Here is a 23,731-nt window from a genome sequence, read left to right on the forward strand (position 1 = left end):
AATTAGAAGACGTCTAACTTGTTTTTGCAGCATATGATTTGTGATGTGATATGGCCAAAAGTTGTGATGAATGATGAATGATATATTGTGATGTATGAGATCATGTTCTTGTAATAGGAATCACGACTTGCATGTCGATGAGTATGACAACCGGCAGGAGCCATAGGAGTTGTCTTAATTATTGTATGACCTGCGTGTCTATGATTTAACGCCATGTAATTACTTTACTTTATTGCTAAACCGTTAGCCATAGTAGTAGAAGTAATAGTTGGCGAGCAACTTCATGGAGACACGATGATGGAGGTCATGATGATGGAGATCATGGTGTCATGCCGATGACGAAGATGATCATGGAGCCCCGAAGATGGAGATCAAAGGAGCTATATGATATTGGCCATATCATGTCACTTTTTAATTGCATGTGATGTTTATTATGTTTATGCATCTTGTTTACTTAGAACGACGGTAGTAAATAAGATGATCCCTCATAATAACTTCAAGAAAGTGTTCCCCCTAACTATGCACCGTTGCGAAAGTTTGTCGTTTCGAAGCACCACGTGATGATCGGGTGTGATAGATTCTAACGTTCACATACAACGGGTGTAAGACAGATTTACACATGCAAAACACTTAGGTTAACTTGACGAGCCTAGCATATACAGACATGGCCTCGGAACACAAGAGACCGAAAGGTCGAACATGAGTCGTATGGAAGATACGATCAACATGGAGATGTTCACTGGTGATGACTAGTCCGTCTCACGTGATGATCGGACACGGCCTAGTCGACTCGGATCATGTAACACTTAGATGACTAGAGGGATGTCTAATCTGAGTGGGAGTTCATTAAATAATTTGATTAGATGAACTTAATTATCATGAACTCAGTCTAAAATCTTTGCAAAATATGTCTTGTAGATCAAATGGCCAACGCTCATGTCAACATGAACTTCAACACGTTCCTAGAGAAAACCAAGCTGAAAGATGGTGGCGGCAACTATTTGGACTAGGTCCGGAACCTGAGGATCATCCTCATAGCAGCCAAGAAAGCATATGTCCTAGAAGGACCGCTAGGTGAAGCACCCATCCCAGAGAACCAAGACGTTATAACTCTTGGCAGTCACGTGCTGATGATTACTCCCTCGTTCAGTGCGGCATGCTTTACAGCTTAGAACCGGGGGTCCAAAAGCGTTTTGAGCGACACGGAGCATATGAGATGTTCGAGGAGCTAAAAATGGTTTTTCAAGCTCATGCCCGGGTCAAGAGATATGAAGTCTCCGACAAATTCTATAGTTGTAAGATGGAGGAAAACAGTTATGTCAGTGAGCACATACTCAAAACGTCTGGGTTGCACAACCGCCTGTCCCAGCTGGAGATCAACCTCCCGGACGAGGCGGTCATTGACAGGATCCTTCAGTCGCTCCCACCAAGCTACAAGAGCTTCGTGCTGAACTACAATATGCAGGGGATGGTGAAGACCATTCCTGAAGTATTTTCAATGCTGAAGTCAGCAGAGGTTGAAATCAAGAAAGAATATCAAGTGTTGATGGTCAATAAAACCACTAAGTTCAAGAAGGGAAAGGGTAAGAAGAACTTCAAGAAGGACGGCAAAGATGTTGCCGCGCCCGGTAAGCCAGTTGCCGGGAAGAAGTCAAAGAATGGACCCAAGCCTGAGACTGAGTGCTTTTATTGCAAAGGGAAGGGTCACTGGAAGCGGAACTGCCCCAAATACTTAGCGGACAAGAAGGCCGGCAACACTAAAGGTATATGTGATATACATGTAATTGATGTGTACCTTACCAGTACTCGTAGTAACTCCTGGGTATTTGATACCGGTGCCGTTGCTCATATTTGTAACTCACAGCAGGAGCTGCGGAATAAGCGGAGACTGGCGAAGGACGAGGTGACGATGCGCGTCGGGAATGGTTCCAAGGTCGATGTGATCGCCGTCGGCATGCTACCTCTACATTTACCCACGGGATTAGTTATGAACCTCAATAATTGTTATTTAGTGCCAAGTTTGAGCATGAATATACAGACATGGCCTCGGAACACATGCAAAACACTTAGGTTAACTTGACGAGCCTAGCATATACAGACATGGCCTCGGAACACAAGAGACCGAAAGGTCGAACATGAGTCGTATGGAAGATACGATCAACATGGGGATGTTCACCGATGATGACTAGTCCGTCTCACGTGATGATCGGACACGGCCTAGTCGACTCGGATCATGTAACACTTAGATGACTAGAGGGATGTCTAATCTGAGTGGGAGTTCATTGAATAATTTGATTAGATGAACTTAATTATCATGAACTTAGTCTAAAATCTTTACAATATGTCTTGTAGATCAAATGGCCCACGTTACCCTCAACTTCAACGCGTTCCTAGAGAAAACCAAGCTGAAAGATGATGGCGACAACTATACGGACTGGGTCTAGAACCTGAGGATCATCCTCATAGGTGCCAAGAAAGATTATGTCCTAGAAGCACCGCTAAGTGAAGCACCGATCCTAGAGAACCAAGACGTTATGAACGCTTGGCAGTCTCATGCTGATGATTACTCCCTCGTTCAGTGCGGCATGCTTTACAGCTTAGAACCGGGGCTCCAAAAGCATTTTGAGCAACACGGAGCATATGAGATGTTCGAAGAGCTGAAAATGGTTTTCCAAGCTCATGCCCGGGTCGAGATATATGAAGTCTCCGACAAGTTCTTCAGCTGTAAGATGGAGGAAAATAGTTCTGTCAATGAGCACATACTCAAGATGTCTGGGTTGCACAACCGCTTGACTCAGCTGGGAGTTAATCTCCCAGATGACGCGGTTATTGACAGAATCCTCCAGTCGCTTCCACCGAGCTACAAGAGCTTTGTGATGAACTTCAATATGCAGGGGACGGAAAAGACCATTCCTGAGGTATATTCAATGCTGAAATTAGCGGAGGTAGAGATCGAGAAAGAACATCAAGTGTTGATGGTGAATAAAACCACTAAGTTCAAGAAAGGCAAGGGTAAGAAGAACTTCAAGAAGGACGGCAAGGGAATTGCCACGCCCGGTAAGCAAGTTACCGGAAAGAAGTCAAAGAATGGACCCAAGCCTGAGACTGAGTGCTTTTATTGCAAGGGAAGTGGTCACTGGAAGCGAAACTGCCCCAAGTACTTAGCGGACAAGAAGGCTGGCAACACTAAAGGTATATGTGATATACATGTAATTGATGTGTACCTTACCAGTACTCGTAGTAGCTCCTGGGTATTTGATACCGGTGCGGTTGCTCATATTTGTAACTCAAAGCAGGAACTGCGGAATAAACGAAGACTGGCGAAGGACAAGGTGGCGATGCGCGTCGGGAATGGTTCCAAGGTCGATGTGATCGCCGTCGGCATGCTACCTCTACATTTACCTACAGGATTAGTTTTAAACCTCAATAATTGTTATTTAGTGCCAAGTTTGAGCATGAACATTGTATCTGGATCTCATTTAATACGAGATGGCTACTCATTTAAATCCGAGAATAATGGTTGTTCTATTTATATGAGAGATATGTTTTATGGTCATGCCCCGATGGTCAATGGTTTATTCTTAATAAATCTCGAACGTAATGTTACACATATTCATAGTGTGAATACCAAAAGATGTAAAGTTGATAACGATAGTCCCACATACTTGTGGCACTGCCGCCTTGGTCATATTGGTGTCAAGCGCATGAAGAAGCTCCATGCTGATGGAGAGTCTCTTGATTATGAATCATTTGACACATGTGAACCATGCCTCATGGGCAAAATGACCAAGACTCCGTTCTCCGGAACAATGGAGCGAGCAACCAACTTATTGGAAATCATACATACTGATGTGTGCGGTCCAATGAGCGTTGAAGCTCGCGGAGGATATCATTATGTTCTCACTCTCACTGATGACTTGAGTAGATATGGGTATGTCTACTTGATGAAACACAAGTCTGAGACCTTTGAAAAGTTCAAGGAGTTTCAGAATGAGGTAGAGAATCAACGTGACCGAAAGATAAAGTTCCTACGATCAGATCGTGGAGGAGAATATTTAAGTCACGAATTTGGTACGCACTTAAGGAATGTGGAATCGTTTCACAACTCACGCCGCCTGGAAAACCTCAGCGTAACGGTGTGTCTGAACGTCGTAATCGCACTTTATTGGATATGGTGCGATCTATGATGTCTCTTACCGATTTGCCGCTATCTTTTTGGGGATACGCTCTAGAGACAGCTACATTCACTTTAAATAGGGCACCGTCTAAATCCGTTGAGACGACACCGTATGAATTATGGTTTGGGAAGAAACCTAAGCTGTCGTTTCTAAAAGTTTGGGGATGCGATGCTTATGTCAAGAAACTTCAACCTGAAAAGCTCAAACCCAAGTCGGAAAAATGCGTCTTCATAGGATACCCTAAGGAAACCATTGGGTATACCTTCTACCTCAGTTCCAAAGGCAAGATCTTTGTTGCCAAGAACGGGTCCTTTCTGGAGAAAGAGTTTCTTTCGAGAGAAGTAAGTGGGAGGAAAGTGGAACTTGATGAAGTACTACCTCTTGAACCGGTGAGTAGCGCAGCTCAGGAAGATGTTCCTGTGGTGCCAGCACCAACTGAAGAGGAAGTTAATGACGATGATCAAGGTACTTCGGATCAAGTTACTACTGAACTTCGTAGGTCCACGAGGACACGTTCCACACCAGAGTGGTATGGCAACCCTGTCTTGGAAATCATGTTGTTAGACAACGATGAACCTTCGAACTATGAAGAAGCGATGGCGGGCCCAGATTCCAACAAATGGCTTGAAGCCATGCAATCCGAGATAGGATCCATGTATGAAAACGAAGTATGGACTTTGACAGACTTGTCCGATGATCGGCGAGCGATAGAAAACAAATGGATCTTTAAGAAGAAGACGGACGCGGATGGTAATGTTACCATCTATAAAGCTCGACTTGTCGCTAAGGGTTATCGACAAGTTCAAGGGGTTGACTACGATGAGACATTCTCTCCCGTAGCGAAGTTAAAGTCCGTCCGAATCATGTTAGCAATTGCCGCATACTATGATTATGAGATATGGCAAATGGACGTCAAAACGGCATTCCTTAACGGTCATCTTAAGGAAGAACTGTATATGATGCAGCCGGAAGGTTTTGTCGACCCTGAGAATGCTAACAAGGTATGCAAGCTCCAGCGATCCATTTATGGGCTGGTGCAAGCATCTCAGAGTTGGAACATTCGCTTTGATGAGATGATCAAAGCGTTTGGGTTTATGCAGACTTATGGAGAAGCCTGCGTTTACAAGAACGTGAGTGGGAGCGCTGTAGCATTTCTCATATTATATGTAGATGACATACTTTTGATGGGAAATGATATAGAACTCTTGGACAACATTAAGGCCTACTTGAATAAGTGTTTTTCAATGAAGGACCTTGGAGAAGCTGCTTACATACTAGGCATCAAGATCTATAGGGATAGATTGAGACGCCTCATAGATCTTTCACAAAGCACATACCTTGATAAGATATTGAAGAAGTTCAATATGGATCAGTCCAAGAAAGGGTTCTTGCATGTATTGCAAGGTGTGAGATTGAGCTCGGCTCAATGCCCGACCACGGCAGAAGATAAAGAAGAGATGAGTGTCATCCCCTATGCCTCAGCCATAGGGTCTATTATGTATGCCATGCTGTGTACCAGACCTGATGTAAACCTTGCCGTAAGTTTGGTAGGAAGGTACCAAAGTAATCCCGTCAAGGAACACTGGACAGCGGTCAAGAACATCCTAAAGTACCTGAAAAGGACTAAGGATATGTTTCTCGTTTATGGAGGTGACGAAGAGCTCGTCGTAAAGGGTTACGTCGACGCTAGCTTCGACACAGATCTGGATGACTCGAAGTCACAAACCGGATACGTGTATATTTTGAATGGTGGGGCAGTAAGCTGGTGCAGTTGCAAGCAAAGCGTCATGGCGGGATCTACATGTGAAGTGGAGTACATGGCAGCCTCGGAGGCAACGCATGAAGCAATCTGGGTGAAGGAGTTCATCACCGACCTAGGAGTCATACCCAATGCGTCGGGGCCGATCAAACTCTTCTGTGACAACACTGGAGCTATTGTACTTGCCAAGGAGCCCAGGTTTCACAAGAAGACCAGGCACATCACGCGTCACTTCAACTCCATACGTGAAAATGTTCAAGATGGAGACATAGATATTTGTAAAGTACATACGGACCTGAATGTGGCAGATCTGTTGACTAAACCACTCCCTAGGGCAAAACATGATCAACACCAGAATTCCATGGGTGTTCGATTCATCACAATGTAACTAGATTATTGAACTCTAGTGCAAGTGGGAGACTGTTGAAAATATGCCCTAGAGGCAATAATAAAATGGTTATTATTATATTTATTTGTTCATGATAATTGTCTGTTATTCATGCTATAATTGTATTATCCGGAAATCGTAATACACATGTGAATACATAGACCACAACATGTCCCTAGTGCGCCTCTAGTTGACTAGCTCGTTGATCAACAGATAGTCATGGTTTCCTGACTATGGACATTGGATGTCATTGATAACGGGATCACATCATTAGGGGAATGATGTGATGGACAAGACCCAATCCTAAGCATAGCTCAAAGATCGTGTAATTCGTTTAGCTAGAGCTTTTCCAAATGTCAAGTATCATTTCCTTAGACCATGAGATTGTGCAACTCCCAGATACCGTAGGAGTGCTTTGGGTGTGCCAAACGTCACAACGTAACTGGGTGACTATAAAGGTGCACTACGGGTATCTCAGAAAGTGTCTGTTGGGTTGGCACGAATCGAGACTGGGATTTGTCACTCCGTATGACGGAGAGGTATCTCTGGGCCCACTCGGTAATGCATCATCATAATGAGCTCAATGTGACCAAGTGTATGGTCACGGGATCATGCATTACGTTACGAGTAAAGTGACTTGCCGGTAACGAGATTAAACGAGGTATTGGGATACCGATGATCGAATCTCGGGCATGTAACGTACCGATTGACAAAGGGAATTGTATACGGGATTGCTTGAGTCCTCGACATCGTGGTTCATCCGATGAGATCATCGAGGAGCATGTGGGAGCCAACATGGGTATCCAGATCCCGCTGTTGGTTATTGACTGGAGAGGCGTCTCGGTCATGTCTGCATGTCTCCCGAACCCGTAGGGTCTACACACTTAAGGTTCGGTGACGCTAGGGTTGTAGAGATATGAGTCTGCAGTAAACCGAAAGTTGTTCAGAGTCCCGGATCAGATCCCGGACGTCACGAGGAGTTCCGGAATGGTCCGGAGGTAAAGAATTATATATAGGAAGTGAAGTTTCGGCCATCGGGAAAGTTTTAGGGGTTACCGGTATTGTACCGGGACCACCGGAAGGGTCCCGGGGGTCCACCGGGTGGGGCCACCTATCCCGGAGGGCCCCATGGGCTGAAGTGGGAGGGGAACCAGCCCCTGGTGGGCTGGTGCACCCCCCCTTGGGCCCCCCTGCGCCTAGGGTTGGAAACCCTAGGGGTGGGGGGCGCCTCCACTTGCCTTGGGGGGCAAGGCACCCCCTTGCCCCCCCCCCAGGAGATCCCATCTCCTAGGGCCGCCCCCCTAGGGGCCCTATATAAAGAGGGGGAGGGAGGGCAGCCGCACCCTTGCACTTGGCGCCTCCCTTCCCCCTTGCTACACCTCTCCCTCTCGCAGACGCTTGGTGAAGCCCTGCCGGGAACCCTGCTGCATCCACCACCACGCCGTCATGCTGCTGGATCTTCATCAACCTCTCCTCCCCCCTTGCTGGATCAAGAAGGAGGAGACGTCTCACTGACCATACGTGTGTTGAACGCGGAGGTGCCGTCCGTTCGGCGCTAGGATCTCCGGTGATTTGGATCACAACGAGTACGACTCCCTCGACCCCGTTCTCTTGAACGCTTCCGCTCGATCTACAAGGGTATGTATATGCACTCCTCTCTCTCGTTGCTAGATGAACTCATAGATTGATCTTGGTGAAACTATAGGAAAAAATTTATTTTCTGCAACGTTCCCCAACAGTCTCTTTACTCGTTCCGTAACACATCATCCCGTGATCAACCCCTTGGTCACATTGTGCACATTATGATGATGACCTACCGAGTGGGCCCAGAGATACCTCTCCGTCACACGGAGTGACAAATCCCAGTCTCGATTCGTGCCAACCCAACAGACACTTTCAGAGATACCCGTAGTGCACCTTTATAGCCACCCAGTTACGTTGTGACGTTTGGTACACCCAAAGCATTCCTACGGTATCCGGGAGTTGCACAATCTCATGGTCTAAGGAAATGATACTTGACATTAGAAAAGCTTTAGCATACGAACTACACGATCTTTGTGCTAGGCTTAGGATTGGGTCTTGTCCATCACATAATTCTCCTAATGATGTGATCCCGTTATCAACGACATCCAATGTCCATGGTCAGGAAACCGTAACCATCTATTGATCAATGAGCTAGTCAACTAGAGGCTTACTAGGGACATGGTGTTGTCTATGTACCCACACATGTATCTGAGTTTCCTATCAATACAATTATAGCATGGATAATAAACGATTATCATGAACAGGGAAATATAATAATAATAGCTAATTTATTATTGCCTCTAGGGCATATTTCCAACATTGGCTTCATACTATCTTCCATCATGATGCTACTACCTAGCTGCTATCTGTCATCATGCTTTAGTTTCATACTTGTTTGACTATGGTGTGTCTATTGTAGTTCATCTTCCGCTGCATGTTTATAGGTCTAGTTTTCGTGTTTGTCTTTGAAACTCTCATGTTTTGAAGACTTTCATAAAAATCGCCTATCCCCCCCCCTCTAGTCGATAACTAGCACTTTCATGGATGAACAAAAGATTTTCTTCCACTCCCATATTTGAAAGGCTCGATCGATGTCTGGCCAATGCTGAATGGTGTGCGCTTTTTCCCAATACAAATGTCTTCAATTCGCCTATCATGCTTAGCGATCATGCTCCTATCCTTGTTTCCACTCAATCTAATTTTCACAAACCTAGACTTACTTTTAAATTTGAGAATTGGTGGACTTTTGAAGATGACTTCCAAACTGTAGCTAAAAATGCATGGGAAACTAGTGCGAACAAATCCTTCTATGCCAGATCAACTAACCTTGCAGGTACTTTAAAAAAATGGTGCAAGAAGAAGAAGCCGATCCAACAACAACTAGATTGCTTGCAAAGTCAGGTCAACCAAATACAAATGCAACCACTGCAGCAACATGATCACGATCTGGAAGCAAAACTGGTAGGCCAGTATGAGGTAAATCTTACAAAACTCACTGAGTATTATCAACAACGTGCAAAAAAAATTGGGCTATTTTCGGTGATAGGAATACCGCTTTCTTCCACAATGCAGTTCAGAAACGTAAGCGCAGAAACATAATTGTATCCATTCATGATGCCCACGGAAATGAATTGTTTGATCCGAATGATATTGCTAATGAATTTGTCAATTACTTTAGATCCATCTTTACCTCCTCATCTTCTAACACTGTTAGATATCCCAAATATGAATGTACAGAATCAAGCAGATGATTTCACCAACTCAGTGCCAGATAAGCAAGAAATTTTGGAAATATTAAAGGCCATAGGAATGCATCTCCAGGTCCAGATGGATTTAATGTTGCCTTCTATGTTTCAGCGTGGCCTTGGATTGGTGATGATGTCACAAAAGTGGTGACGAGCTTCTACACCTCAGGTATCCTTCCACCACATCTCAATGATACCCAAATTGCTCTCATTCCGAAGAAACTAGCTTGTCACATACCTTCTGATTTTAGACCCATAAGTTTATGCAATGTAATCTATAAGATTATTGCAAAATCTTTAGCTAATAGACTGAAAATGCATCTACCTGATTACATTCATCCCTCTCAACAAGCTTTTATTGGAGGTAGACCATTAGTAACAACATTGTTGTAGCTCAAGAGATAGCCCATTCCTTCTCGCTTACCTCTTACAAAAGCCATGATTTTATGTTAAAAATTGATTTAGCTAAGGCTGTTCATAGAATAGAATGGCATTGCATTATTTCAGCTCTCGCACGCAAGGGGCTTAATGGTCATTTCATAAAACTAATTCATGCTTGCATCTCTTCGCCAATGTTCTCTGTCATCATTAACGGCCAATCATATGCTAAATTTAATGGCTCCAGAGGCATCAGACAGGGTTGTCCTTTGTCGCCATATCTTTTTGTCCTTGTATTGAATGAACTATCTTTACGGCTACAGGAAGCTTTGCAAGCCAATCATCTCACGGGCATTTTACTTGGACCAAATTTCCCCCTATTCACTCTCTCATGTTTGCAGATGACCTTATCGTTTGCGGGAAAGCTAACATGTGTGAAGCTCAAACTATCTCTAATGTTTTACGTCAATTATGTGAAAACACAGGTCAGATTCCTAATTGGAGTAAGTCTGGTATCCTTTTTAGTAAGAATGTTCCTTTGCCGCATAGAGAGAATATTAAAAGAATCTTTCCAGCCCCAAATATTGACAATTCCTTTGTACATCTAGGACACCCTCTTCTTTTGCCATCTAAAGACAGATCAACGGCTTATGGTTTTATTTATGATAAATTCAAGTCAAAACTCTCCAGCTACAAAGCTAATCGGTTATCCCATGCAGCGAGACTTACCCTCATTAAATCAGTTTTCGCCTCAACTCTTGTCTACTACATGTCAAATATTCTCTTCTCAAAAATATTCCTAAGTAAGCTAACAACTATCATTAGGAATTTCTGGTGGACATGTGTTCAAGAAGACCAAACTACTAAAAGCCTTTGTCTTAGAGCATGGGCTGACATATGCATGGATAAAAAAGCAGGTGGTCTAGGCATACAAAATCTGCAGGCAATCAATCAAGGACTCATACTCTCTGCGGCTTGGAGGCTTGCAAAGGAACCACACACCCAACTAGCTCAGATCCTCAAGGCTAAATACCATCATGACACATCTATATGGCGGGCAAAACACAACATACCAAAATCTGCTTTCTAGACATCAATATTGAAGGTAAGACCACTTCTCATTTCAGCCACTGCTTATCAGGTGGTAGATGGAAATAGTTCGCTATGGAGCACTCCTTGGGTTCAGGGTTGGGAAGCCATTTATGACAATCTAATCATTCAGCAACAGGCCTTTAGTTATCCTGCTCAAATAAAAGATCTTTGGCTTCCTGGGCGAAAAGCTTGGAACATAAACTTGATCAATTCTCTATTTTCTCCTGAAGTAGCTAACTCTATACTTCAAACTCCCATAACTGATGCTACTGGTCAGGACATTCTAGTATGGAAGCTAACCCCCTACAGGTCTATTCTCTCCAAAGAGTGCATACAAACATTGTTTCAATAACCTCCAACTTCCACCAAGAGAGAGACCGAAGATAGTTCCTCCACATATTGCAGCTTTGCTCAATCAGGTGTGGAATGAGAAACAAATGGCGCCACGTGTTAAAACTTTCGCTTGGAGACTTCTTCGAAATGCACTCCCCACAGGTAATAGAGCAGGCAAGTACTGTAAGCGTATTAGTGAAACATGTTCTAGGTGTGGTAAGCTTGAGGATGAAATGCATCTCTTCTTTCTTTGCCCTTTTTCAAAGGCAGCCTGGTATAGCTTTCCTTGGTTTCTTAAAACTGAAATTTTTGCCCAAAACAATACTTCAATTCCTCACATGATACAGGGCCTGCTTGATTCTCATCATCCTCACATGAGTGTTGAATCACTATACACTTTTCTGTGGTGTATTTGGAAAGCTCGAAATGACTTTGTTTTCTGTAGGAAAGCTTGCAACCCTTCCCAGGTTTACGCAGTGGCAATGGCAATTATACAGGGAGCTAAACTTGAGTTTGAAGCCTCTTTCCAGGTTTGCAGTGAAGGTGATTTGAACGATCCTCATGTGGATGCAAAACATGGTTTATGACTGCAGGATCATGTTCCCCAGCAGATGACTCCATCTCCTGGAAGCACCATCACAAATATCACCAGCTTTTCAGGGCCTGTTATCTTTTCAGATGCTTCTTGGACTATAGGTTCTGATGGCCAGCCGACACCTGCAGGACTAGGTATATTCATTCGGATGGGGAACGAAGGAAGATGCTCTCAGCTTTGTATCTCGGTTGTCTCCCCACCAGTGACTTCAGTCATTTTGGCTGAAGCTTTCAGTTTGATGCTTGCAACTCAAATTGCAGGAATCCTTCAGCTTCAGCAAGCCACCTTCTTGACGGACAGTGCTACATTGGCAAAGGCTGTGGCAGCTCAAAGCCCGATTCTTGCACCAGGACACTGGACCATCAGGCGACAGCTAGCTTACATAGCAGCTTCTTCAGCCTTTAACTCATCAAGGATCTATCATATTCCCAGGAACTACAATTTTCGAGCTCATCATCAGGCAAAACTTGCACTAAAGCTTAAGAGTAGAACATTTAGCTTCAGGTGCTTAGCTTCAGGCAATGATACATGCCTCAACGCTCATGTAATGGTGCAATCTCCAGTGTTGCAATGCACATCTGTACATGTACGTTGTTGCTAGATCAATAAAATATTATGTGTTCAAAAAAAAATCATCACGAACGAGCTCTAGGTAACGGAAAAGAAAAACCAGCCGCAGAGCAGATGCCCACATGAGCATATCGACGTGGAAAACGACGGCTCATTTCAGATCACAAATGCTTTTCTAAGATCCACGTGACCGCCGCTTACGGCCGCACAGTCCTATCCAGAGAGCAGTGTACCCATCGATACAGGTCAGATGTTTGTCCCGTTCCCCATCAGCGACCCATCTCACTTTGGCCCCTCATGATCAGGACGACGTACGCCGCTGATCAGAGTCACCGATTGCTCTTCTCAAGACGTCAGAGCATGCAGAGCCCTCCGGATGAAATATCTTGGATCGGTTACGAAATTGATACACAGAATGCAACCTGCAAAGGAGCAATTCGACCATATATATCTTCTTCCTTTTTGAACAGAGAAATTTCATTTATTTAGCAACAGCGCACATGTACAATTGTGCAGTTAAGCACAGTAGAAAGAGCAGCTACAACTGCACTGAGGCAGGCTTCATTGCCTACTCCTAAGAATCTGAACCTGTAAGGTGTATTCTGAATTTTGGCATGATGATGAGCACGAAAATTATAGCCTCTGTTAATGTGGTAGACCCTTGTGGTATCAAACGCCGAGGAACCAATGACCTGGATCTGAGATGAGGTCTTGAGAAACTACAGCTGACGCCAGGCCCTGTTTGGATCATGGGGTTAGAGTTAGTTTGGGTTAGTTGGGGGCTCAAATAACCCAAAAGTATCCAAACAGGGAGGGTTAGAGTGGGTTAGTTCCATCTAACCCAACTATCCCGGTGGAGAGATGCTTATTTGGGTTAGAGTGAGTTAGAAAATAACTCTAACTCTAACTGTGTTAGAGTATCCAGACAGGGCCAATGTCGCACAGTCTGTTAGGAAGTGGCACGTTGAAGATGGAGTAGCTGCGCAATCTGGGAAGCAAGCATCATGCTGAATGCTTCAGCGTGGATGGCCGACGCCAGTGGTGCCCAAGTGGCTGATATGCACAGCTGAGAGCAGCTCAGTGCTTCTATCACCTGCAAACTGGATAAAAACTCCTATTCCTGCAATTGCCGGTCCCCCTTCAGGTCCTGGAGTCCAGGAAGCATCTAAAAATACTATGGGACCTGTAATGTTGGTCTGATCCATGATTGTTTTTCCTGGAGATGGCAGCACACTGTGAGTAAGAACAGCTCCTGTTTGCCCAGATGCGTCCACAGCCTTATTCTCCTTCAAATTTGGCCAGCTAGTTGCGCTGCTAGCCTGAGACGTGCGTCGTTCCGAAATTTCCAAATGCACCATAGAAAAGTATAAAGTGATGTTATATTTATTTGCAGGTGATTGTAAGTAATCAAAGCTTTGATCATATTTGGAACTGGGTGATTGTGATGGGCTAATAATTCAGTTTTGATGAGCCATGGAAAACTATACCAAGCTGCTTTAGCAAAAGGACATAAAAAGAAGAGATGCATTTCATCTTCAAGATTTCCACAGGTAGAACAACTTTCACTGATATACTTAGAATACTTACCTGCCCTTTTACCTGTAGCTAGTGCGTTGCGAAGAAACCTCCGTGCAAAAGTCTGATATCATTGCAGCTATTCGACTGTAGGAGGCCCGATCTCCTTATCTTAAGAGGGATAGTGCAGGACGGCCATGAGCACACCACACACACTCAGGTCCAACAAGGTTCAGTTATTTGGCAAAATATATGACCATTTCAAGATGCAGAGAGCTATCATGCCATTAATTCCAGTCCCTTCTGGTGACGGTTTTCGACGAACAACGTGGACAATGACATTGCACTGGCCAACTAGATGTGGTTACCAGACAAGATTTCATTATCCAAAACCAAAAGTAATGAAGTAGAGAGAGAGACAAGGTTTGTGAGTGATGAATCAAGAGATTCAACGGTGACAAGGTTGTCGTGTGCCTAAAAAAATGTTTTTTCAGAGACCGGTGGCATGCTGCTGTGGTGGAACCAAAGATAACTATGCAAGTATATGTAGGGGGCTGCTGAGTCATAAAGCTGATCGAAGAGCACATGCTCCGTCCTTGCTCTCATGGTTGGGGCTTACTCAGAGACGAACAAGACAAGGATAAACAGGTTTCTTGCAAGCAACTTTTTGATTCATAAGAAGGCATTGCTCTACCTGTCTACCACTCCACTCCATTCCCCACCGGCGAGAGAGATTGAGAGAGAGAGATTGAGATAGAGCTGAAGACATGGAGGGCAAGCGCACCGACCAGGTATGTTCTGGTACCCAGACCCCCCTCCAGTTCCTCAAGATTTGAACCAAGATTTTTAGTTTAGATAGAAGCTAGAACAGACAGAGTGCAAAAAACTCGAGTTATTCAGCCATATATGAACTTTCTAATTCCTGTTTCTTGTGGTCACATGAAAGAAAATCTGCTGAGATTCTCATACAGATGCTAAAACTAGCTGATTTCTGCTGTCTCTGGATCGATTGCGCAATCAGATACATGTTCTAGATACTACTCCCTCCGTCCCATAATATAAGAGCGTTTTTTAGACTAGTGTAGTGTCAAAAACACTCTTTTATTATGGGAGAGAGGGAGTAGGAATTAAGCCATCCGGCACTATTTCAAAGTAAAAAAGAACAAGAAATTTCAATTTATCCTCACCTGAATCTCTGTCCTGTTCACCTGCTCCAAAGGCAAAGCTCAGCACGATGCACCCAAAGGTTATCTGCTGCAAGCTCTACATCTCTGAAAGCCAAAATGCGGCTGTTGTCGATGCCATCAGCCGCATAGGCCAGAAAGACCCTGAGGTGGTTTTGCTCAGCAAGTTCGAGGACGAGTACTACAACCGTGTCCGCTATACGCTCGCCTCCTACATCACCAGCGAAAGCTCAACCGGTGAAGCTGTATTTAGCCCAATCAGGAAGGTGTTGCTGGCGATGATCGAGGCTGCATTTTCAGCCATAAATCTCGAAGTACACAGTGGAACTCATCCAAGGATTGGCGTCGTCGATGACATGTCGGTCCACCCCTTGAGCCAAGAGGCCACAATGGAGGATGCTGCTCAGCTGGCTAAGTTGGTCGCCTCTGACATTGGCAATGGCTTGCAAGGTAGTGTTCTTCAGCAAGATTTTCTTCTGTCAGTAACAAATGAGATGATACACTGTATAAATATTCTGATCCTCTTCCTCCCTGTTCTGTATGCAGTTCCGGTGTTCCTCTACGCGGCAGCACACCCCACCAGCAAGAGCGTCAGTGCAATACGGCGTGAGCTCGGCTACTACCGGCCAAATCACAAGGGTGTCCAATGGGCAGGCCAGGTGCTCCCTGATACTCTACCAGTGAAGCCAGATGTGGGCCCAGCTCATGTTTCTAGTAAAAGAGGTGCCACCATGGTCGGAGCAAAACCTTTCGTCGAGAGCTACAATGTGCCGATATTCTGCAAGGATGTCCCGACCGTGAGAAGGATCACCCGGAGGGTCACGGGACGGAGCGGAGGGTTCCCGACGGTGCAGGCGCTTGCTCTCTTCCATGGCGACAATTGCACGGAGATCGCGTGCTTGCTGGATCCAGACCATGTTGGTGCCGATCAGGTTCAGTGGCTGGTGGAGCAGATTGCAGGAGAGCAAGGGCTTGAGGTTGACAAGGGCTATTTCACCGACCTGTCCAAGGACATGATGCTGGAAAGGTACTTCAAGATGGTTTCTGCAGCTGATTGACATGTGCACAATTTCCTTCTTGCAATCATGCATGTCTGCACTTCCGTGTATGCTGCTGTTTAAACTGTGGCGCCAATTGGGCCCTGGACCGACCAATTCCAACATTTTGTATATATACTTAGTTATATCTGCACTGAAGATGGTCTCTGGAAACTTCACCGGAGTAGCTGCCACATAACAGGTCTGATCACTGAATGAGAATGCTGTTTTCAGTGATTAAAATCTAGCACCTTGTCAAGGCAGCATTCATTAATGCCAACTGACAAAATGTTTTTTTTTGGGTGGGAGGGGGAGGGGGGACACATTTCTGCGTAGAAGTTTGGAACAGAAAAAATTAGAGGGTAAAGATAAATATATAAATATATGTGAAAATTACAAATAATTTGAATTATGCTGCCTCAGTTTGTACCATGTGCTACAACAGATTAGAATACCGCTATAGAAGGGGGCACTTCGAAGCTCAAATAGCCGTCAGGTATCTTTGTGTGAGTCAGCTTGCAGGAGATTTACAAATCCTTTTGCAGATTCCTTAAGATTGAAGGAAGACAAGGAAAACATTAAAAAGATGATGAGAGAAAAATTATGGACTATGAAGTGAAGTAGGCAAATGAACGAGTACTAGATTCAGCATTTGAACAGTAGCATAATCTATAATTCGAAATGAAACTACACGCATAGAGTTAGGTACCATATGGTAGGAAAGACCGGAGGCGGAGGAAAGAACCGTCGTGCTTTAGATAGACCTTTTGCAGCAGCATGCACCTGTCAAATGGGTAATTGAGTATCCTCACATGATCATCTAAAAAATCCACATAATGAGCAAATGTGGCAGTTCTACTAGAAATATCAACAGCAACGGCAACACTAGATTCAACAAATACCGCACTAAAAATCTAAGGATGAAACGGAAGGGCATATCAAGAACACCAAAGTTTTTGAAAGATAGACCGTGTAAGCAGATTCAATATCCTTGTCCGGAAAAACATGTAATTCAATATACTGAGAAAAGAATAATAATAATATGGGCGATCAATTGTTATAGTTGCTAATCAATGTTCAATGTTGAAATAACAGGCATAAAAAATACTTGGACTATAAGCCAGCAAGCAGCACTCTTGGTCTCTTGCATTGGTCAATGCTCATGTACATTCTTCCTAAGATATAAATTTCAGGTTAAATTCAAGACCATGTTAGCACGGATTTCAGCGGTCAGTATGCTTGCAACTAACAAGCAGGATGATTTTCAACCACATACTCCAAAGTAGCTAACTGATTTTGCGGATTGTGATCTGGGAGGAAGCCCATCAGATCTCGAACCCAACAGGGCATTTGGATCCAGGCATCTGACGAACTGGGCAGAATTTGGATACAAGAAGAGACCGCTCGTAATAAATCTTGGTCCAAACGTGAGATTTATAGCACGGGGAAAAACAGCGATTTGATTTACCAGCAGATCGGAACCGCGCGCGGCATGGGGAGGCGCTTTTCTTCCCCTGTTCGGCATCGCCGGTAAACCTAGGAAACGGCGGTCGCCAAATCAGTAAAGAATGAACAGCGAGACGGTGTATGGCATCAGATTGAAACGGGGTTCGGGTTGAAACTAAGACCTCTCCCAAAGGTGCTTACATGAGGTGCTAAGTGAATTAAATACCTTAGCAATTCAAGTCCCCAATGCATAGGTGCTTAACTTGTTGTTGCTAAACACACTTTATTTAATGAGTTAGCACCTAAAGTCTTTCATGCATTGGTCAAATTGTTTCATTTAAGTGGTTTGCCTAGGTTCTCGCGCTTGGCATTGGTTCTTCCTGGGGTCAGCAAATTACTCTCTTCCCTTCTTAAATGTTATGCCATGTCACTTTTTTGCTTATGTGGCATGCTTAGCACCTGTCCACGGTGGAGCACTGGAAGGGCCTAAGCTTGAAGAGACAGAGGCTCCTCTCGCTCCTCGGCACACGCCCGGCTGTCTTTTTTTATGGGAAGTGTCAGGTGAGCCAAACTGGTTCCACCGCTGGTGGAGGTGGAGTCGGAGTGCGCGCCGCTGGAGGTCTCAGCGGCATGCCCAATGGCCGATGGCGTCCGTGCGCCGAACGGCGGCGAGGAGCACGCGAAGGCAGACAGAGACACAGAGTGGGCACCGCGAAAGGAAAGGCCCCAAAACGTGCGGTGGGCCGGCGGCCGGCCCACATAGCGTTTCTGCACCTCCGGAAACGTGGTGGGAATCCCTCAAAAAAAAACAAAAGGAAACGTAGTGGGACGGATGGTTTTTTGGTTCCGTTTCATTTATTTCCGAAAATATCGCTATATTTAATGTAAAAATATTTTAAAAAGTTTACAAATTTTGAGGTATCCATAGATTCATAAATATTTATTTTTTAAATAAGTTTTTTCATGAATTTTTAAAAGTAAAAGAAGAAAAAAAAAGATAATGAAAAACGTAAAGTAGAAACCCCCCAAAACCAGAGAAGAATGCCAAGAAAACATAATAAAATTGTTCTTCAGCTCGCGTCTAGTGGTCCGGCGAAGAATTGGAGATTCTACACAAGAGGTTGCGTCATTTTTTATGTTTTTAGAAAGGCCACACTTTATCATTCAAAGTTTACAAAAATTGGAATGCATAATGGGTCATGGGGCTGGCCCAGCCAAATATGGCGTCCTTGACCTAATGAATGAGAGAATTTTACTAGTAAATGTGCTTCATAGCTCTTCCCTCAAAAATTCAAAATGGAATATGCAATTGTGCTATGTGCTATTTGTTTGATCTCAGCTATGATTTGACCATAGTTTCCACAGCTCCCCTTGAGAACGCCATCCGAAACTTGCTTCAAGTCTATAGCAATTAATATATTGTCGAGGAGAAGATCACCTGCAAGGCACATACCTTCCCTACATGCAGTCGCTTCTAGGGATGCGTCCCCAGTAGGATGCGCCACGCCGCTTGGCTCGTAAAACTACAGACAAATTATTTGTACCAATTAAACCAAACATCATTTATGCATGATTCATCAGCTTACTCAAAGCATGAAGCTGGTTTCTGTCCGCAGCGCCCCCCTAAACTCTTCAATCAAGTCTGTAGTAAGAAAGAGTAACTGGAGGAAATATGCCCTAGAGGCAATAATAAAGTTGTTATTTTATATTTTCTTATATAATGATAAATGTTTATTATTCATGGTAGAATTATATTAACCAAAAACTTAATACATGTACGAGACAAAACACCGTGTCCCTAGTATGCCTTTATTTGACTAGCTCGTTGATCAAAGATGGTTAAGTTTCCTAGCCATGGACATGTGTTGTCATTTGATGAACGGGTTCACATCATTAGGATAAGACCCATCCGTTAGCTTAGCATAATAATCATTCAGTTTTATCGCTACTGCTTTCTTCATGTTATATATATATATATATATATATATATATATATATATATATATATATATACTATGAGATTATGCAACTTCCGGACACCAGAGGAATGCCTTGTGTGCTATCAAACGTCACAAACGTAACTGGGTGATTATAAAGATGCTCTACAGGTATCTCCGAAGGTGTTTGTTGGGTTGGCATAGATCGAGATTAGGATTTGTCACTCCAAGTATCAGAGAGGTATCTCTGGGCCCTCTCGGTAATGCACATCATATGAAGCCTTGCAAGCAATGTGACTAATGAGTTAGTTGCAGGATGATGTATTACGGAACGAGTAAAGAGACTTGCCGGTAAAGAGATTGAACTAGGTATGAAGATACCGACGATCATATCTCGGGAAATTAACATACCGATGACAAAGGGAATAACGTATGTTGACATTGTGGTTCGACCGATAAAGATCTTTGTAGAATATGTGGAAACCAATATGAGCATCCACACTACAAAAAAGACACATCTGTGACATTTTGGGCCGAACGAAAAAAAATTATGTCATACTTATGACACTTCTATGACGATAATTGTGATAAAACCCGGTATCATCATAGATGTGGTGGGCTCCTACTTCTATGACAAAAAATCATAACAGAAAAATGGCTTTTCGTCCTGGGCGGGCCGGAGACGCAGCTGCATGACATTCTTTGGGTCGTCCATGACGGAAAAAACCATGGTAGAAGCGAGGGCGAGGAAAATTTCGGGAAGTTGCCGATTACGGTGGGTGGTCGGGGGCCGAGCGATGCGTGTTTCTCTCGTACACGTACGCGCGTGTGTGCGAAGCATTGGGCTCTAACTGAACCCGAGCGAGGCGTTGGGCTCTAACTAAACCCGAGCGATTGCACTAGCTACGTTACTGAACCGAGTGATCGATTCCTTGTTGTTAACTGAACCCAAGTGATTCCTTCGCTACTGCTGCTAACTGAAGCCGATCGAATCCTGTTGCCTCCTTCCCTTGATGAATAGTGAGCGTTATTGGGGGGGGGGGGTGGATGAACAGTTCCTGGTGGGGGTGGATGAACATGACCTCATGGTGTTGCCGCTGGATGAACAGGACCCCGATCGATCAAGCCGGTTGGGCGTGGATGAACAGGACCTCGTGGAGGGCTGGATGAACAGAACCCCGTGGAGGGAAGGTTGAACAGTAGCCGGTGGAGGGCTGGTTGAACAATAGCCGGTGGAGGGCTGGATGAACAGTAGCCCGTGGAGAGGCCTGGTTGAACAATAGCAGGTGGAGGAGCGCACGGTGGAGGCTGGATGAACATGAGCCCGTGGATGAACAGTCGCAGGTGGAGGCTGGAGGAGGTCGATGGTGGATGAACAATAGCCCGTGGAGGCTAGAGGAGGTCAATGGTGGAGATGAACAGTATCCCGTGGAGTCCTGTTTTGCGGTACGCCACACCCCTCCCGATGAAGAGGACCCCCGTTTCGACCGTAGCGCTCCAACACAAGTCTGTTTCATCTGTTTTGTGGTACGCCACACCCATCCCGATCAACAGGACCCCATTTTGACCGTAGGAGGTCCAACAGAAGTCCGTTTCCTCCGTTTTGCAGTACACCAGACCCCTCCCGATGGATAGGATCCCGTTTCGACCGTGGCCAGTCGAACACAAGGCCGTTTCCTCTGTTCTGCGGTACGCCAGGCCTCGTTTCCATCGGCTGTTTCGTCCAAGCTGGTTGGCTCCCACGCGTTCCGTTGCCTCCCAATGAACACGACGCATTCCGTTTCCTCCCCATGAACACGACGAAGACATAGTTTCTCCGTTTCGACCCAGCCATGTACACAAGCTCTGGCCGTACGTATGCACGAGTAGGCGTACGAGACCCCGTCCGTATGTATGTACGTGGCCGTATTTACTTGCACCCTGGCCATTGTATGTACGTGTACATGCTACGTGCGCACCTCTACTACGACACGTGCGCGCCTCTACTACGACACATGTGCGCCTCTACATCGACCAGTATGTACGTACACATTCGCGACAAGAATGTCAACGCTACGTACTCTTCGACCAGGTGGGTCTCGACTGTCAGGCACTTCCTTGCGTGCGGAGATGTAGCTGGTGGGTCCCAGCAGTCAGGGGGTGAATCATTTTTTTTGCCTGTAATATGGACGTACTTCCTTGCTTGCGAAGATGTAGCTGGTGGGTCCCAACAGTCAGGGGAAGAAAAGATTATTTTCAAGGTAAAAAGGATGAAGTTGCATGCATGCGTCCATGGGTGTGGTGCGACCCCACTGTCAGCCTCTCACGTACAGTCATTTTCCGATGACTCTCGGTTGTGGACCACCTTGATCACACCGTGTCGAGCGCACCAAGGCCGGTGGACGAGGCGAGGCCCTAGACTGGAACGCACCGGAGATGGGGAAAACACGGCAGTGTAGTCACGGATGGAGAGGAGTGGGAAACTTGATTGTGTCGGTGGGAACGACACCTATGGGATCACGGGAATCCCTACTACAGTTGCAGGGCGCGGGGTCGAGAGAAGAGCGGGATCAGCGGTCAGTCAAGCACACGGGTCGTTTACCCAGGTTCGGGCCGCGACGTGCATAATACCCTAGTCCTGCTTTAGTGTCTATTTGAGTGTTCTTGGAGTTCCTGAGCTAGCTACAATGCGTAACTTGTCCAGGGGTTCGAATCCCTCTCCAGTATGCCTCGGGCCTCCTTTAATAGTCAAGGGGATCGACACAGTGGCACACAGGAGGTGGCACCAGTGTATTGTGGCTAAGCTTATTGCTAGCCATTACGGGACAAAGCGCATTTAATGCGCCCCTAAGGTGTCCCCCTCACTTTATCGGGGACGGAAACCAGCCGTCGTCCCATCCATCGTCGCCCCACCTTGCTCCGACACGCGTCCAGGCCAGCGGTGCGCATGGTGCCATGTAGGCTGGCAGACTGCTGAGGTGGCGCGATGGTAGGGCCTTCATGAAGATTTGCATGCCGCCATGTAGGCGCTTGCTGAGTTGGCCTGGAATCCTCACGTCGACACGCAAGTGTCTGCCTAGCTGGTGGACTGGCAGCTACATGGAAACTATAGTCGAACCTTGGCGGGCGTGGGCCTGGCAGTGGCCCCCGGACGTCCTCGGCAAGGGCCTTGCCGGGGCCTCGGCAAGGGTCTTGCTGTCGATGTCAAAACCGGCGGATCTCAAATAGGGGGTCCCGATCTGTGCGTTTTAGGCTGATGGTAACAGGAAGCAAGGGACACAATGTTTACCCAGGTTCGGGCCCTCTCGATGGAGGTAAAACCCTACTTCCTGCTTGATTAATATTGAAGATATGTGGAATACAAGAGTAGATCTACCACGAGATCGTAGAGGCTAAACCCTAAGAGCTAGCCCATGATGGTATGGTTGTAATTGTGATCGGCCTTCTAAGGACCATGCTCTCCGGTTTATATAGACACCGGAGAGCTAGGGTTTACATGGAGTTGGTTACAAGGAACGAAACACAATATCCGGATCGCCAAGCTTGTCTTACACGCAAAGGAGAGTCCCATCCGGACATGAGTCGAAGTCTTGAGTCTTGTATATTGACGCTTCTATAGTCCGGACAATGTATACAGTCCGGCTGGCCGGATACCCCCTTATCCAAGACTCCCTCAGTAGCCCCTGAACCAGGCTTCAATGACGATGAGTCCGGCGCGCAGTCTTGTTTTTGGCATTGCAAGGCGGGTTCCTCCTCCGAATACTCCAAGATGGTCATCGAACACGTAAACCGCGTCCGGATCTACAAGATGATCTTCACATACCCTTAGCATAAATCCGTTCTGCTGGCAATCTTCGTACGTCATGCCCTTGCATCGTGGCCTGGTCCAACACGAACCAGCGTTTCCTGCTCCACCTCGACTCGCGTTGCGAGGCGGTTTTATCGACACGTCCTGCCAAAGCAGAGATCGTGTCCCTCTTAATACGGGATCTTTCATCAATATGGGCATACGTGACCCCATGGCGACCGTTGGTATAATTCCGTGTATTTTAGATAAGTCTCAAGCGGTCA

General features: G+C 45.5%; 1 protein-coding gene and 1 long non-coding RNA gene across 3 annotated transcripts; one reads left to right on the forward strand and one right to left on the reverse strand.

The window, feature by feature from the left end:
• Nucleotides 1–14,639: 14,639 nt before the first annotated feature.
• Nucleotides 14,640–16,479, forward strand: LOC123137829 (uncharacterized). Its single transcript, XM_044557677.1, has 3 exons — nt 14,640–14,868; nt 15,297–15,711; nt 15,808–16,479. Exons 1-3 carry the CDS (start codon nt 14,845–14,847, stop codon nt 16,317–16,319), a joined length of 951 nt encoding a protein of 316 aa, XP_044413612.1. The 5' UTR covers nt 14,640–14,844; the 3' UTR covers nt 16,320–16,479.
• On the reverse strand, nt 16,391–17,977 carry LOC123137840 (uncharacterized). 2 transcript variants are annotated; one of them, XR_006468542.1, is made up of 4 exons: nt 17,767–17,977; nt 17,008–17,081; nt 16,729–16,847; nt 16,391–16,626 (listed from the first exon to the last, which is right to left on the reverse strand). It is a non-coding gene; the product is annotated as an uncharacterized lncRNA (long non-coding RNA). The 2 variants fall into 2 exon arrangements; XR_006468540.1 differs by having other exon boundaries at nt 16,558–16,847.
• Nucleotides 17,978–23,731: the final 5,754 nt, after the last annotated feature.

The sequence above is a fragment of the Triticum aestivum genome, chromosome 1B, assembly GCF_018294505.1.
Source record: "Triticum aestivum cultivar Chinese Spring chromosome 1B, IWGSC CS RefSeq v2.1, whole genome shotgun sequence".
Taxonomy (NCBI): Eukaryota; Viridiplantae; Streptophyta; class Magnoliopsida; order Poales; family Poaceae; genus Triticum; species Triticum aestivum.

What these genes read in the sequence shown, in the direction of transcription:
- LOC123137829 (XM_044557677.1), top strand. Translation starts at nt 14,845, where the DNA reads ATGGAGGGCAAGCGCACCGACCAG. An exon ending in AGGGCAAGCGCACCGACCAG is followed by an intron (nt 14,869 to 15,296) that starts GTATGTTCTGGT and finishes CCTGCTCCAAAG; the next exon opens with GCAAAGCTCAGCACGATGCA. An exon ending in CATTGGCAATGGCTTGCAAG is followed by an intron (nt 15,712 to 15,807) that starts GTAGTGTTCTTC and finishes TTCTGTATGCAG; the next exon opens with TTCCGGTGTTCCTCTACGCG.